This window comes from Erpetoichthys calabaricus, chromosome 2 (assembly GCF_900747795.2).
Source record: "Erpetoichthys calabaricus chromosome 2, fErpCal1.3, whole genome shotgun sequence".
Classification (NCBI taxonomy): Eukaryota; Metazoa; Chordata; class Cladistia; order Polypteriformes; family Polypteridae; genus Erpetoichthys; species Erpetoichthys calabaricus.
In genome coordinates this window covers 163,987,044-164,004,325 of record NC_041395.2, presented here as the reverse complement: position 1 = coordinate 164,004,325, position 17,282 = coordinate 163,987,044, and the positions used below count along the sequence as shown (strand labels likewise).

General features: G+C 36.6%; 1 protein-coding gene across 8 annotated transcripts in view; it reads left to right on the top strand.

Moving 5' to 3' along the window:
- Positions 1-17,282, top strand: part of phc3 (polyhomeotic homolog 3 (Drosophila)) — a 95,060-nt gene that overhangs the window by 5,734 nt on the left and 72,044 nt on the right. For all 8 annotated transcript variants that reach the window (XR_007934127.1, XR_007934126.1, XR_007934128.1 and 5 more), the window contains exon 2: positions 8,774-8,941. Coding sequence is in view for 5 of the 8 variants with exons in the window: in XM_051922879.1 (XP_051778839.1) it covers positions 8,822-8,941 (120 nt within the window). In the remaining 3 variants the exon portion in view is untranslated. The remainder of the gene's footprint in view (positions 1-8,773; positions 8,942-17,282) is intronic.

Sequence of the window (17,282 nt, the reverse complement as noted above, 5' to 3'; positions counted from 1 at the left end):
TTTAATGCTCTCGAGAGCACTTACAGTGTTTGACATTTTTCGTTGTGGGTTTCTTCACAATGACAAAATACAAGCAATACGTTTAGAAAAGGTCAATGACACGTCTTTAGTTGAGTGTGCGGAAGTGATTCAGAGTTGGATGTGTCCTTAGAAGCAGTCACATCTGGCAGACAGATAAAAGTCCAAAACAATATCGCTAGAAGAAATATTTAGTTATGTTTAGTTGTATTTTAGGTTTGTTGTTAGGAGTTACTGTATTTCTTTATTTGAATGATACAATCAGCTGTAGTAGCTCAGAAATTGTGCTGGTTGTTGCAACTTGAATAAATACGTTTTGCACCTTGAAGTCCTTTTAGGAATATAATTCTGTAAAATACTGTATACTTTTGTAGTTTACTGTTTAATAGATTTTACATTGCCTACATTTAGGGAACATATTTTTTGAGGAACGTTTTTTTATGACAATGAATGTAATACTGCCCTGAAAAAGCAGAATTCAAGATTTGATTAAAGATTTAAATTTTTAACAGCTGTAAAACACCAACATTGTTACTGAGTTATAATTTTAACTTTGTACTAACATTTTGTTTTCAGTGTGTTTTCCTAAAAAGGAATAAATGCACTGTAGTCAAGCCAGAAAACAGCAAATATTATTTAATATAAAACCTTTCTGTAAGTAACACCATCCCAAGATAATTTACAAGAACAGAGCTATGGTCAGTTGTTTACATATACATTTTAAAACTGGTGCACACAACAGATTTAGTGACTTTCAAAGTGAAATTGGTGTGGAGATTAAATGGGCAGCATTGTGATTTACAGTCCAGTTCCTGAGTTGCTAGGCCATACTACCCACCTATAGCTAAACTGAAGTTATACAAGCAATATTTCTCTTTTGACATCTTTCAAGCTGATGGTTTTTGGAATCAGTGATGTGAATATATGGTGGTATTGTAGAATAACAGTACATATTCTCTGAATGGGTTTTAAAGGCAATGAATCCTAAAATTGTTGCTTACTTCAGGGCTTTCGGCATAAAAGAAATCATCTGTCAAAGTGCAAAAAATAATGAAGTAATTTTTAAGAAATGTTAAACTTGAACTGTATTTAAATGTAATATTAAGTGAATAGAACACTTTTTGCAAATTATTTCACAAAAATACATTTGAATCTAGGTGAGACACATTTGGCAGAAGAGCAAATGTCTTTTTAATAAAGGCAGAAAATTATTGATGTCATGGTTTGAATGATACCAGTTAAAGCAGCCTTTGAAATAATTAATTTCAGCAATTAATAATATAGCCTATGATAACATTCATAGACCTTCTTAATCCAGTTCAGGGTCACAGAGCTCAGAGCCCATCTGGGCAGGACTGGGTGCAAGTTACGAACCGGCCCTGGATAGGGAGTCAGTCCATTGTAGGGTACTCTCACACTCACACAATGCTAATTTTCCTAGCATGGATATATTTTGACTACCCAGATGAACATCCACACAGACACAGAGAAAATATGCTTTACAAAAAAATATGATATAAATACTATGCTCTCTAAATATGTAAGTCATAGTCATATGGACGTTCAGATCAAAGATCAATAAATACATGAAAATACAGTATTTTGTGACTAATACAAAATTATTTCTGTCCTTCCCTGCACCGTACCATGGTCAAAAATACAAAAGTTTCATATTATGTGAAATGTTTAAACGTCATTAAAATTCCAAAGCAGGGTTTTTAAAAATGTGAATCTTCAAAAAATATTCAGAACTCATTATTTAATCTTATGCATTTTAAATTTTATATTTAAATCTGTTTTAATTTAAATAGAAACATGCTGCATCATCTGTAGAGGCTTTTTTGTGGTATGAACTGCTTGTTTTTTCATTTAAACCACTTAGGATTAGTCTACTTAAAATGGGGAAAAAATATTAAGACACTTACAAACATTTGCTGTACAAGTTACCAAATATTTCTTGATGTGTAGTGACATAAAGCTTCATTTGAGGGTATGGTTATACTGTAGAGAATAAATGTGAAAATCTGGAGACATTACATTGTATTTTAATAGTGAGTTATTCACAGTTATATTGTAAAAAATCAGTCTAATATGATGCTTGTTATACTGCAAATCTTTTGGTGCATATAGTCTACTTTACTACCTTCTCTTGAGATTTATTTACGGTATCCAATGCTTGCAGTGCTCTAATGTGTTTAACATATTAAACATACTTACTGCTCTTGTGATTTATGTAAAGGTATCTCCATTTTTACCTCCTGATCATCCTTGTCATAACGATTTATCTGTTTATTTAATTTCCCATTATCTTAATCCTCTAAGATGGAAGATTTAATCCACACTTTTTTTATTTATATGTACAGTATCAAAACCATTCAGATGCCCCATTATATCATTAGTCAATTCATCTATCTCCTTATCCAGGTCAGGGATGTGGGAAGCTGATGGCTATCCTGGTATGTCATTATTATTTGTAAAACTCTGGCAGATTGTGAGAGTATCACCATCAATGTCCGCTGAAAGCATGATGTAGAACTCAAGTAGGCCACACAATGCAGTAGCAAATCAAATGCTGGAGTAATTGCTTAAGTATGGTAGCCTCTCTTAAAATCAATATGGACAAAAACATATACTCTCCACTTTTATGAATGTTTTGCAAGGTTTCTAACAAATATTTAGTTTGAAGCCTGAATGAAATCGATAAATGAAAACAGTGGTATTGAAAAAAAAAAAGTGAAAATATTTTGTTTTCAGGTTTTAGCTGTTGATATTTGTTGTTCTTCTGATAGCCATGATCTTGATTTGCCTATTTAAACCATTTGATGAGGTTGATTATACTCTTGCAGTACTTGTGATAAATGATGAACAATTCTTCAGAACATTCACAGGATCAGCCTCTGGTCTTTTAGAGCTGTGGTGTTTGATATTACATGTCCTGTGTCTGTCATCATGGCATACCCTTGAACACACCCTTTGGCCTACCCCATGGAGTTTTCTGTGGTCATTTCTCTCAAATTCAGTTGCTTGGAAACCACAGTTATCTTACTGTCATTCAAATTTTGCCTCTTAACTCGTCAACTTGAGTTTTTCATGGTTTTCATTAATTTTCTAGTATTAGTATTTGTCTATTTGTTGACTCTTGCTGTGTTATTCTACTGATTTTTGCATACCAATTTGGTTGTTTTAATGTGTTTAATTTTTAATCCCACTGTTGGTATTTTAACTACATGCTTATCAACTACTGACCTTTTGCTCTTTTATCTGTTAACTCCTCAACCTATTGTTGTCAGTTGTACCAGTGTGTATTCATCCTTTAACCTATCTGTACAGAAGAGGAGATGAAGATTTGTTTAGGGTATTGCTAAGTGTAAAACGGTACAATAGTGTACAAGACTTCATTAAAAGCTTAAAGACACTGAACAATCCCTCATATTAAGCCTCTTTCAAGCGACCAGGACTCTGTTTAAACACATTGTTTAGGTTCCTGTTTATCAGAGTAAGGAAAATGTTTTGCCATGGTCTGTGTTTAAGCATTGCAGATTAAATTAATTGATTAAATGTTGAATTAAGGAAGTGCAACTGTAGTTGGTTACATGTGCATCATTAATAATAAAGTGAATTTAAAGTCAGAAATTCACCTTAATTAAATAATTGTCTGGAGCTAAAACCAAGAAACACAGAGTTTCCCGGAAACCAGGGTTGAAATCCCTTGAGTAAAAGGGTTCCCAGTGTCAATGCAGAGTAGCCAATGTGGTTCCAAATTTTCATTCTGTTTATTACTTACTTTTATCTGGACTTTCATCTTAATTTAACATACTGTTATTATTCAGAATTTGCCTTCATTGTGTCAGTCCAACTTTACAGGATTTTAAAATGTAGTGTTAATGTTTTATAGATGTAAATCTTATTTTTTTAATTTATTTTACAATGTTTTGGTTGCTTATGACATTATTTACTAATGAGCACCCAAGTGGAAATGATGCTGAAGTAAAAGCTCCTTTTTAGCATTCATTGTTATTTGTATCTTTTTCTGCACTGTACCGATTGTCACTATTTGTGTAGAATTTAGGAAGCAAAATGCAGAAGTAATGAATTTAAAGGAAATTAAAAAGAGGTTTGCATGTATTGAAAGCTATGGCAAAAATACAAATCTTTCTGAATTGCTTATAAAAAGCAAATGCCCCAAGGCAATGTCTGAGTACTGGATAAAAGAGATAAAGACCAACTTATAAAAAAAAATCCTGAAAGCACAAGTGAGTGTTAGATTATGAAATTTAAATACAAACCAGCAGATACAAGGATCAGCCTTGCAGTCCACTTGTCTATATCCAAAAGCATTTTTTGGATTACCTTCATCTATGAGAGTTTTGTGTGGAGCAGGAACCATTCCCGATAGTACCATCCAAAAAAAGTGTGACTGGAACTCCAGCCTGTCTTACATACATCAACACACAAACGAGATGAGCCAATGTAGAGTGACCAAAAAGTAAAAGGAGGTTGGGAGAAACCAATGTGTTTGGAGAAAACTCAAATTGTCACAGGGCAAACAGAATAACTTCACCCAGAATCACCAGACTGGGAATCACATTTATGACCCAGTTGTATTTCAGCAGCACCAATCTACCATCCATCAGAAAATTTTATGTTTTGCCAGTGACTGTTTCCTCAGATACCCTACAGGTTAGGAAATTGAACTGTAAGTCACATGGCAGCCCATTCATGTTTCAAATAAGAGAGAAAATTTATATCTACAAAACATATTCAAGACCTGAAAAATGTGTATAGGCACAATCAGAGCCATCCACAGCAACACCCAAAAAATAAAAAAGGCAGTTCAAATGAATCAGTCAAATGAGTCACTTAATTTCCATTTATAAACAATTCTCTTGTCATTTGTGAGACATTTTTCATAAAATCAAAAGTAAATAATAGAATACAGGGACAATGAGGAAAGTTTTAGAAATGCAGCTTAACAGTTTATTGATGTGACAAATCTTGAGGAAAAACATTTGAGCACTAGTAATGATTCCACATTAAATTTCCAAACTAATCAAGCACCGCCAGCAAAATGTACATTTTACATATCCTTCACATACCTTACCCTTCCATCCATCTATCCATCCCTAACCTGAATGCCCAGTTCAGTGTTGCAGAGAGTTAATTCTTGTTCTGAAAATACTGACTGCAAAGCAGGGTCTAATACTCAGTGGGGAGCCATCCCATCACTGGGCACCATATGCTTGAGGTGAATATAAATTGAAGCTAAACTACTCAAAGCAAAATGTTGAGTTCAAGTAATCAGTGACAATGAAAATCAAATTTGATATAACATTTATGCTGTGGTTGTGTCATTACTAAACATCAGTCTGCTTGGTGACATCAAAGCATATCTTTACTGTCTTGTATTATATTATTATTAATTGAAGTTTAATAATGCTGATGTCTAAGTCATTGTAGAAATTAAAGATTAATAGGCTAATTGATGGGTACATGGTCTTGTTATAATTAATCCCTTAAGTGAGCAGCTGCAGACTACATACTTCTTCATTTACAGTAAAAGACAAATTGCAGTATGATTAGAAGTTGCCCATATGCAAATAATTTAAAATCGACCAGTCAGTCAAATAATTAGTCAAAGAATCAACCAACCAACTAATCAAATAATTAGCATTTTTTTTCAAGCAAGAGCTCTTTATTATGAGTAATGTCTCAAAGGGCTTCACAGATCAATTGTGAATAATATTACAAGGCAAAAAAAATACACAAAGTGTCAAAATGCCATTTAGGGGATATAATATATACTAAAGGAAAGCATAGCTTCCTGGAGAGTGGGAAGAAGACTGTGTCTGGAGTGTGTCCACTTGTCACAGAAAAAGTAAAATGAGTTTTTCAGTCAGTAATTTGTTTTTGGTATGCAAATATCATAAATCCATGTGTTGTTTAAAATGAATATACTCAGGTTATCCGCTATGCACTGTGATTAACTAATGCCTGGTTAGGTTTGATTCCTGCCTTGTGCCAAATATTACCTGGAATAGATTTTGGTTCCCAAGGCGCAGGGTTAAATGGGTTGGAAAAATAATAGAACAAGGTAATCCATTCATTCATTCATGTATTTTTTCAGTCCAACTGGGAAACTTGGCTGTATACATTTTTTAGAATGGATAGAAGACAGGTTAATACATTGGAATTTGACACAAGCGATAAAATTGCTGCCGGCCCTTCTGCAAGAAAACTTTTTTTTGCACTTTTTTACTGTTGATTTCAGTTCAGATGATCTGTGCCCTTGCTAAAGTACTGTTCTTATTAATTTGCAGCATGTCTTAACGTTGTACTTCGCACAAGATTAATTTGAATAGCGTAATGGTGTGGAGGTTTGTGCTGCTCAGTGAACTTTGCCATGCTATCTCTGTTTTTGTTGTGATTTCTTTTTGGGTACCCTGGTTTCCTCGTACATGTTAGATTTTGCTTTACCTCTAAATTATCCAGATCTGTACATGAGTATGCCCTGCAATGGACTGGTGTCTTGCCCCGATTTGGTTCCTATCTTGCATTCAGTGCTTCTGGTACAGACTTTTGCTTTTTATCACCCTGTAATGGCATAAGTAAGGGATGGATATGGATGAACGAGTAATCTTGATGCACATATTGTCTCGGTGTTATAATCAGACATATTCAACTAGAGGATAAGTGCCTTACTTTTAAAATTAAACAGATTTTGAAACGGAAGAATTAGATGGTTTCACAGAATGGTCAATGTTTGAATAGTAATACTCGCTGATTATAGCAGAGAATATGGTGACTTATTACACATTGTTTAGACAAGCAACTAAGAATTTATTTGTTATTTATTTATTTTGTATTTTGCTGAACTGGAAGAATCCTAACTCTCCTCGTTTAAGTCAGTGGGTAAGTGATGTTTTATACTATTTGAAATTTGAAAAAATCAAATATTCAGTTAGAGGATCTGTACAGAATTTTTTTAAAACCTGGCAGGATATAATCAATAAAATTTTAGAATAAGCTCTTAAAGCACCGAGGAAGCAATTATCTCCGCATTTCTTTTTCTTCTCCATTCATCTCTACTGGCCTATTAAACTCATCTATTTAGGTATGTTTACAAGCCTTAAGTTTTACCCCGTTGGCCATGCTCTCTCTCTCAGGGGTGGGGGTCGACTTGTTTTTCAATCCTATTTTTTGTAAAAATTGATCGATTTGTATAAATGATTACAATAAAATTAATAAAATTATATAAAAAAAAATTATTTGTCCCCTGTACATGTAACAGTATTTACTTGAATATTACAATTTAGAAATTGTTTCTAAAGCAATTGGTTTCCTTCCTTTCTAATATCTGCAAATTGTGTGATATTTTTCCACCAGGTGGCACAATGAGAGCCTTCTTTCTGCCCATGTTCTGTCAGACCAGTGTTCATAAAGTGTCTGTGTACTTCACAAACCTGCATTCATTAAGAATTCTGTATTATTCAGAAGTGATGCTGTTACTCTTCATCTGCAGGAATGGCGTCTTTCCCCTTTCACAGTATTGCTTTTGTGTCTCACTGAATGATGCTTTGTTATACGGCTATGACAAGCGTGACAGTTCAGCTACAGACAAAGCCTGAGCAAATGAACTGGAGTGTCCTTGTGAAATGAAAGGCAAAAATATCTCCCCTGCAGAGGGAAGCTATTGTTTAATGTTGTGCTAATAAATGGTGCTCTGATGTGCTGCTGCCTTGCATGACTTCAGGTTGCATTAGGTCATTGCTGAAATAAAAGGTTTTCCAGGTAAGCATAAAAGAAATTTAATCTGAAGTTTCATCATTCAATGCATTTCTTTTCTAAAATAGAAATAGAAAGCCAATGCAGAGTGTAATAAGCTGTTATTTTTATTATAACCCATTCATCAAGTGAAACTGTCACATTAATGTGTGAATTTCCCCTTGGGATTAATAAAGTATCTATCTATCTATCTGTCTATCTTAAAGATGTTCAAATGAGAAGCCAGGAATAAAACTTAGTTCTGGAAAGTAAACTGTGACTGGTTTATGGGTCAGATTCCCACCACTAGAGAGGACATAAACAAGGTTGAGCAGAGTCATAGTCATGGGGGTGTCATTTAAGAAATTAGTAAGATGTTTTGTACCTTATGTTTGACCTTAGTGGTATGTGTGTTTTGGGGCAGCCTAAAGTAAATGTCAGACTGAGTGTGCAGCCTATATAGTAAGTATGTACTGTATAGCTCCTCTGTCATTCATCATCCACCAGTTTTTTGTCCATTTGAACTGCTTACTAAAGTGAGATAAACCTTGGCGTTTATTATGACAAGCTACAATAAAATTAATTTCACATCAAAAAATAACCCAAGGCAGTACTCATCTGATGATTTCTCTGAAATTTCCTTTGTCTAATTGCGACACTCCTGCTCAGCTTTCCAAACTCTAGCAGATGTAGTAATTTCTAAATATCATGCTTACTTGGCTGCAAGAAATAGTCGCAAAATCTTTCTAACACTGCATATGGATGCAAAATGGAAAACAGTATCAATTACTTGATGAATCCAACTTGTATAAAAATGGTTCTTATTATTTTCCTTATTGTGGAAATATTATTAATAGTCAGATGCAGCATATCTACTGTATGTATCGCGGAAGGCATGCTACAAGAAGAAGTGCTTTTTCCAAACCACATGAAATGCATGTAGCCTTGACTTGTGTTCTTCTTGTTTTATTGTGCTCCTTTCCCTTTTTCACAGCTGGGTTCAGCCCAAAAGGAAGACATTGCTGAAAATCAACTCAGAGCAATGGACAATGAGGCAAGATCTAGTGCCCCATCTGGCACAAGTGGCACAAGCACCCCATCCCGGACACAGGCGCCCCCAGTGCCTCTTTACAGTGGTTCATCTGAAAGACAGGCTGTTCAGGTACAACAGAGAAGAGTATTGTGTGCATTCTGTATATGGTCATGTGAGTGTTTAGAAAGGCCAAGCAATTTGTGTTAAATACTGCAGATAACATGTTTCTGAACCCTTTAGAATTAATCTGTTTTCCTGCAATAATTTCACCTAGTATGTGATTTATTTTCGTCTAGGTCACAGTAATAGAAGGAGAGATTCTGACTAAACAAATAACTCACAAAAAACCTTTTACATGTATTGTTTGAGAATATTAGTCTAAATTGCATCAGTGTAAAGCAGTGTACATGTATACATAACATTCCTTTAATGGACTAACATCACATGCTATAAAATAACTATATTGTTATAGTGGATTCAGAAATTTATCAGGCCCCTTCACTTTCTGCAAACTTTATTGTGTTTTAGATTTAATTTTTAATGTATAAATGTATCATATTTCCCTATCAGTGTATTCTCAGTTTCCCATAATGAAAAATTGAATACATGTTTTCAGAAAGTTTTTCATATTTATTAAAATGAATGAGAATTTCATTCATATAAATAAACAGACCTGTAATTCAGTACTTTGTAGAAGCTCCTTCAGCAGCAATTACAGCTTTGTGTCTTCTTGGGTAAGTCTCTACAAGCTTTTCACACCTAGATTAGGGCAGGTTATCCCATTCTTCCAAGCAGATCCTTTCAAGATCTGTTAGATTGTATTGAAAGCATCTGTACCTTGCCATCTTCTGGTCTCTCTGCTAATGTTCTATGTGATTTGGTCTGAGCTTTGGCTAGGTTGCTCAATGACTTGTCCCAAAGCCACACCAGTGTTGTTTTGGCTTCTGGTATGCTTTTGGTCCTTGTCATGCTGATAAGTGAACCGTTGCCCCAGTCTGGTATCTTGTTTACTCTGGAGCAGGATTTCTTCAAGAAGTTCTCTATAGTTTGCTGAATTCATTCTCCACTCTATTCTGACTAGCCTCCTTGTTCCTGCAACTGAGAAGCACCTTTATAACATGATGGTGCCACCATGTTTTGCTATAGGTCTAGTCTTAGGCAGGTAATGGGTAATACCTGGACTTCACCAGACATACTACTTGGACTTCTGCTGAGAGTTCAATTATTCTTTCACTGGACCAAATAATCCTTTTTTTCATGCCTCCTGAGTCCTTTTAATTGCTGTTTAGCAAGTGTATCTTCCATCTAGACAATCTACCATGAACAAACGATTAATGGAGTACTGCTAAGGTGACCATCCTTCTGAAAGAATCTCCCATCTCAGCAGAGGGATTCTGAATATCTGTTATAGTGACCATTGGGTTCTTGGTCCTGCTCCTGACCAGTGCCCTTCTTGCCCTGTTAATGAGTTTGGACAGATGCCCATTTGTAGGAAGAGTCCTGGTGGTTTGAAACTTGATCCATTTCAGAATTATTGAGGCCACAGTGCTCCTAGGCATGCTCAAAACTTTACAAATGGTTTTACACCCTTGTCCTAATTTATGCTTCCCCACAACTTTATTGTGGAGGTCTACAGAGATCTTGAACTTCATGACTTGTTCTTTTCCTGACATGCAGCGTAAATTGTGGGACCTTATATATAGAAGTGTGTGCCATTTTAACTATGTCCAATCAGTTTCATTTGCCACAGGTGGACTCTAGTCATGTTCTGAACACATCTGAAGGATAATTAAAGCAAAGAGGATGCACCTCAGTTTGGAATACTACAGCTAAGTACAGCAAAGAGATTTCAGTTTTTGATTTTTCTTAAATTTGAAGACCTTTCTAAAAATATGGTTTCACATTTTCATTATGGGTTATTAAGTGTAGATTGATGGGCAAAAATGCCAAATGTGTCCATTTCAAATTAAATCTACAGCAACGTTTGTAGAAAATGATGGTGTCTGAATACTTTCTGAATCCACGGTATATGTAGAGAAATATCTGGAAAACTGTCCAGGAACTTTCCTTTAAATAACAGCTGAGGTCTCCACTGTGATGTTTCCAGTGGACATTGTTTTACAGTAGGTTTGAGGGACTTGGCATATGAACACCACAGTTCACTACAATAAGACTGAAAAAATATGGAAAAGCTTGTGTTTATGAAGGCTTGGATAATTTACATAGCACAACTATAAAACTCACAATTTACTCCAATTGACAAAAAGAGATTAGAATATCTCAGGACTGATGCATGGGGTGAAGCAACAAGGTGGTTGACTCAGATGGAACTTTAGTCAGGGCAACATTTTTATGTAACCGTTTTTCTTGTTTTCAAACAATACAAAAAAGTTGGTAGGAACCTTAAGAATTATCACACATGCAGTAACTTATTAATGTACTCCTTCTAAAAATGGTGATAAAATATATTAAAAATTTTAAGTTTGGCATAACGTAGTTCACAGCACCTTGGCACATTGCCAGCATCCGAAAATCAAAACATGTGCATTTCAAAGTCACATGCCAGTCCATAGCATTGACATACAATTTTCTTGATAACTATTGTGATTCTGTAAAATTAATAAAAAATAATTCATGAGACAGATGCTACCTGAATAGCAGCTACATACTAGCTTTAAATTTTTTGCAGGCCTGGATGTCTATGAACTGGTCAGCACATAATGGCCAGTGCTCAAAGATGGTTTCAATGGAATCATTACTGCCGAATGTGTCTCAGAAAATTACATTTTTGAGGTGTGACATTTTGTAAAACATGCAGAAATTGATTTTTGTATTTCACATTTCTGTAAAAAGTATAGAATTTTTGTTACAAGTGAAAAAATTTACATTAAACTGATGCCAATACACATAATAGTATTGTTGGGTAGCTTTGTATTTAACATGCCAGCGTGCAAGGTGGCTTACGATAATGGTGATAGTACCTAACTTTTTATTTTATTTTATTTTTAACATTGCTGACCCATAAACTGTAACCATGTAAATATATTTAGGCCTTCAAACTAAACATAATAGCTTAATATCATTGAAAATTAAATGAAATTAAAGCATAATGATTATTTTTTACATTTACCCATGATTCCTTTTTACCCCATCATCATTAAAGTATGCAAGTACTGCAGTGTTATTATCCAATGAATACATTACATCAGTTTTTCTAGCTATGGAGAATATTTTTAGCATAGCAGGAGCAGGAGCGAATATGAAGAGTACAATTATCAAGTCATTGATGCTGCTGATGCAACTTTTAATGTAAGCTCATTTGAGAGATGCTTATATTTTAAATTAAATTCAACTTTAGCAGTGCCTTTACATTCTACAGTTGCAGTCCTGTATAATTTGACTTTGTCATGTCTGTTTCTCATGTTCTACACCAATTTGAGGATGATTATTTTGATTATTATTGCAGGATTACTATCTACATGTTGTAGCCTATAATTTTTGCCTTCCTCCTCTCTATCTTTATGACAGGTAGGTGCACATGCATGTCACATAGTACATATTCTGATTATATATTTTTGTAACATTTTGTTAATTTTTGGAATCTGTTTAAGGTGTCAGTCAGAGCTGATGTCTGTTAAAAAGTATCACAAGTTTGAAACAAAGATGGTTAGACAAATGTGGGGGGCGAGTTACACATTAAATATTTGAATTGTTTTTAGTGCATATTTGCATTTTATTGTTTTAAAGCTAATCTTCTTTTATTTTAGATTTTTTTTCCAAAAGTAAAATATTTGTTTATTTTTTTGTCCATTGTTCAGAGAACGCACTGAATCATGAAGCCTGTATAGCAATATGTAATATATGTGAATTAAGAGTATTGTTTCATGCTTAAGTAAAGATAAATCTTGGATTACAGTGATCCCCCGCCTTTCGCGGAAGTTACGTTCCAGACCCATCAGCGATAAGTGAAAATCTGCGATATAGAAAGACCATATAAATAAACATTTTTTGAAATAGTTTAAGCCTTAAAATACCCCTCCCACACGCTTTAAAGACATGTAAACTTATTAAAACACACTTTGTAAACACATATGATATGTGGATGTTGAGCTAAGGATGTGAGTAACATCTCTCTATTATAAACAAAAATCTTGGCAGGAAGACCAGGGAGACAAGGCTTGATTTTCTCAGAAGACAATTTGACATCTCGTGAGAGACATTTTAACGTCATGCAAGACAAGGCAGTGAGACAGAAGAACAGCTGCTGTACAGTCTTTTAAATGATCGACGCGCAGAGCGACAAGCAGAACAGGCACCTTGGCAGAAGCAGCACAAAGCCAGTAGCTGATCTGTCCACTTCTGCTTAGCGTGCATTCAGCTCCCCCCCGAACGCGAAGTGGCAGGAGCATAGCACTCCTCTGAGGGGGTTGAGTGAAGCGATTGAGACCAGATCATCTCGGAGAGACACTTTGACGACACGCAAGACTAGACATTACAACCTTAGGAAGCAAAATCCGTGAGACGGTGACTTTTGCACGTCACGCCCTACTTACAAACAATTTAAAACAAGTTCACTGACATCTAACTTAGCAATTGTTGGAATGCTTTTGGCAGACAAACTTCAGTTGTTCCCAGCTCTTAAAACAACGACAAGCAGAATGCACATCTTGCCAGAAGCAGCTGCAGCAAGCCAGCAGATGATCCGAGCACTTCTCCTTAGTGTGCGTTCAGCCCTCACACCCCCTCCTCCTCCCCCTCCTCCTCCTTCAGTAAGCTAGTGGCAGAGACGCGAAGTAGCAAAATACAGCTGCTGTACAGGCTTTTAAGTGATTGAAGCAAAGCGTGACAAGCACAACACACAGCTGGCCAGCAGCAAGACACCAGCTGAACCGATCGCATCTCTTTAGCATGCGTTCAGACCCCCCCTTCACAACATGAGCAGTGTTATAAGATCCGTGAGAAAGAGATTTAACCATGCCCGGGGCAGGAAATAAAGGACAAATATTGTTTTTACAAAAGTTTTAAAGTAAAAATGAAAATAATGCATATGTAACAATTTACATATATGTAATAAAATATGTAGCAAGCAGGGGGTGGAACCCCCTAGTAATAATAATAATATTAATAAATCTGCAATGTAGCGGGGGTACGATAGCTGGACCGCGATATAGCGGGTGATCACTGCAGTGGCTAAAAAGCAAAAAAAAATCACTTTGCCTTAGGCAGAATTATTCAATGTGCTGGCCCTGGTATAGCTAATCTAACACACTAAGATAAAAAGGTACCCAAATATCTAGATAGATTAAAAGTCTTTGGCATATATCTTATCATTAAATGGGAACTTCTTATATATAAATACTACAGTTAAAAGAATTATTATTTGATATTCTTCATGGTACATTCACTGGCACTTGAAATCTTGGTTACTGTGAAAGAAATAACAGGACAAGGTTAGAGTTTTGGGGCACCTTAAGGCCAACCCCATATAATTCTAAGCAATAAACTGAAAGAAAACATGTTTTATGATGCAAAAAGCAAGTCATAGACTGACTGGGATAGCGGCCCTTCTCCAAATTTAAGGCATTCTGGAAGGAAGAGGCGAGTCCAGGTGGGCAAACCCCAGAACTGATGTCAGATGGAATGGTGTCAATCATCCTTTCTGCAGGAGGAAAAGAAGAGAGGTCATTAATACACAGTGCCACCTCCTGTCTTGGCGGAGAATTACCATCATCCAAGCCTTCAAGCTGTTTTTTAAGCAGATCCATTGGATCGGGTGACTCAATCTGTGAGGTCATAGACGTGAGGCAAAACATCAATGTTGGCGTGGAGAGAACCGTGACGATACAGGACTTTGAAGTGATAAGGCTGAAGGTCTGAGAAACATCTTGCAACACAGGATTTGACTTCTTGTGCAGCAACATCCACTGTAAAAAAGAATAGTCTGTCAACAGAGTAAATTTGCATACCTGGAGGTAGTAGCTCAGCTGGTCAACAGCCCATTTGATTGTGACGACCTTCCTTTTCACTGTCACATACCTGGTTTCCTGATCTAGTAGCTCAAGTACATTATGTGGTGTTCAACACCATCGACACTTTGGCTCAGCACGGCACTCACATATGTATCTGAAGAGTTGGTCTGTAAGATAAAAGGTAAAGAGAAATCAAGTGTTATTAAGGCAGATATTGACGTGATGGGCTGTTTCAACTCATGGAATGTGGCCTCTGCTTTCCTATCCCATACTACTTTGTTTGGGGCCCATTTCTTTGTCAAGTCTGTTGGAGGCGCTGCCCTGTCAGAGAAACAGGATACAAGCCAGCGATAGTACCCTGCTAGTCCCAGGAAAGCTTGAACCTGCCTCTAGGTTTTTGGACAGAGCCATTTAAGTATGGCTTAATATTAGAACATTTTGGACATGCTGTACCTCTGCCCACTAAATAACCTAAATATTTAGCCTTAGTTAATCTGAAATTACATTTTTTTGAATATATTTTCAGCCCGGCTTTGCTTAGTGCCAGAAGCACTGCACGCACATTCTGTACGTTATCCTCCCATATCATAAGTAGGCAGCACTATAGCATTGGTGGGGAAATAGCACTCTATCTACAAAATGCTTTAAGGTCGCTGGGGCCCAGTGCAAACCAAATAGGAGGATCTTGTACTGCCAACGTCCACTCGGGGTACTGAACAAGGTTTTTTCCTTTGTGGATTCCGTTAAAGAAATTTGTCCAATACCCTTTTGTCATGTCCAGTGTGGTCAAATATTGAGCCTTTCCAAGCTGCTCGAGGAGTTTGTCCATGCAAGGCATTGGATAGGCATCGAATCGGGAAACTTGATGGAAGTCATTGCAAAAGTGTCAACTTCCATCCGGAGTTGGGACCAGAACAATGGGACTGGAAAAGGAACTAAAACTTTCCTCAGTCACACCAAGGTCCAGTTTGCATCTGATGTCAAGTTCCACTTCTGCTTGTTTAGCTTCAGGGAGGTGACAAGGGCGCTCTCTGACAATAACCCTGGGTTCTGTAACAATGTCATGTGCAATTAATGTGGTTCTTCCAAGCACTTCATCGACCACTCCCAGGCCAGACAAGATGGCTGTTTTCAGCTCTCGTCGATGGTTGGGTGTCATATTTGCTCTCAAATTAAGGTTATTTTGAGCAAAGAAGGAGCAAGGTTAAGCTGAGTGGGGATCAAGATCCCTTTTCTTCCAGGGCTTCAACAAGTTCACGTGATAGACCTACTCAACTGGCAACATGCCTGGTTGTTTTACCAAATAGTCGACCAAACCGTTACTCTCCTTAATTTCATACGGGCCTTGCCAATGAGACAATAAATTGGGAAGGATGACCATGACACGGTCTCTGGGATGGAGCTTCTGGCCATGGTAATAACACAGAACCTGAGCTAATTGCACACATTCAATGTTTTTTTTAGGATGGACCGAATTTTAGGTAATCTATTGTGTAATTGCATAATATACTTAAGAATATTAGTGGAAGGAAATGCCTCTTCTTCCCAATCTTGTTTTAGAAAATCCAATATTCCTCAGGGTTGTCAACAATACAATATTTCAAAGGGAGAGAAGAGGCCTGCAGTACCTACCGATAATCAAACAGTATGAGAGTGGTATACTGAGGTTTTTAAATGCTTAAGTTGGAGTAATTTGGCAACCTCCTTGAACGTTTCTGAAATGAATGATGTCACTTGGTCCATTAGCATTTCTTAAGGAGTGCTGGCACATGCAAAAACACCTACAAATTCCCGTGCATTAGTTTTAGAGTTAGCCATGGCTTCAGGATAATGAATAGTGTAATCCAGAGTGACTAAAAGATAGATAGATAGATAGATAGATAGATAGATAGATAGATAGATAGATAGATAGATAGATAGATAGATAGATAGATAGATAGATAGATAGATAGATAGATAGATAGATAGATAGATACTTTATTAATCCCAAGGGGAAATTCACATAATCCAGCAGCAGCATACTGATAAAGAAAATATTAAGTTAAAGAGTGTTAACAATACAGGTATATAGACAGTCAATAACTTTGAATAATGTTAACGTTTTACCCCCCCCCCCCCTCCCCCCGGGTGGAATTGAAGAGTCGCATAGTGTGGGGGATGAACGATCTTCTCAGTCTGTCAGTGGAGCTGGAAATTGACAGCAGTCTGTCGCTGAAGCTGCTCCTCTGACTGGAGATGATACTGTTTAGTGGATGCAGTGGATTCTCCATTATTGACAGGAGCCTGCTCAGTGCCGTCGCTCTGCCACGGATGTCAAACTGTCCAGCTCCGTGCCTACAATAGAGCCTGCCTTCCTCACCAGTTTGTCCAGGTGTGAGGCGTCTCTCTTTTTTATGCTGCCTCCCCAGCACACCACCACGTAGAAGAGGGCGCTCGCCTCAACCGTCTGGTAGAACATCTGCAGCATCTTATTGCAGATGTTGAAGGACGCCAGCCTTCTA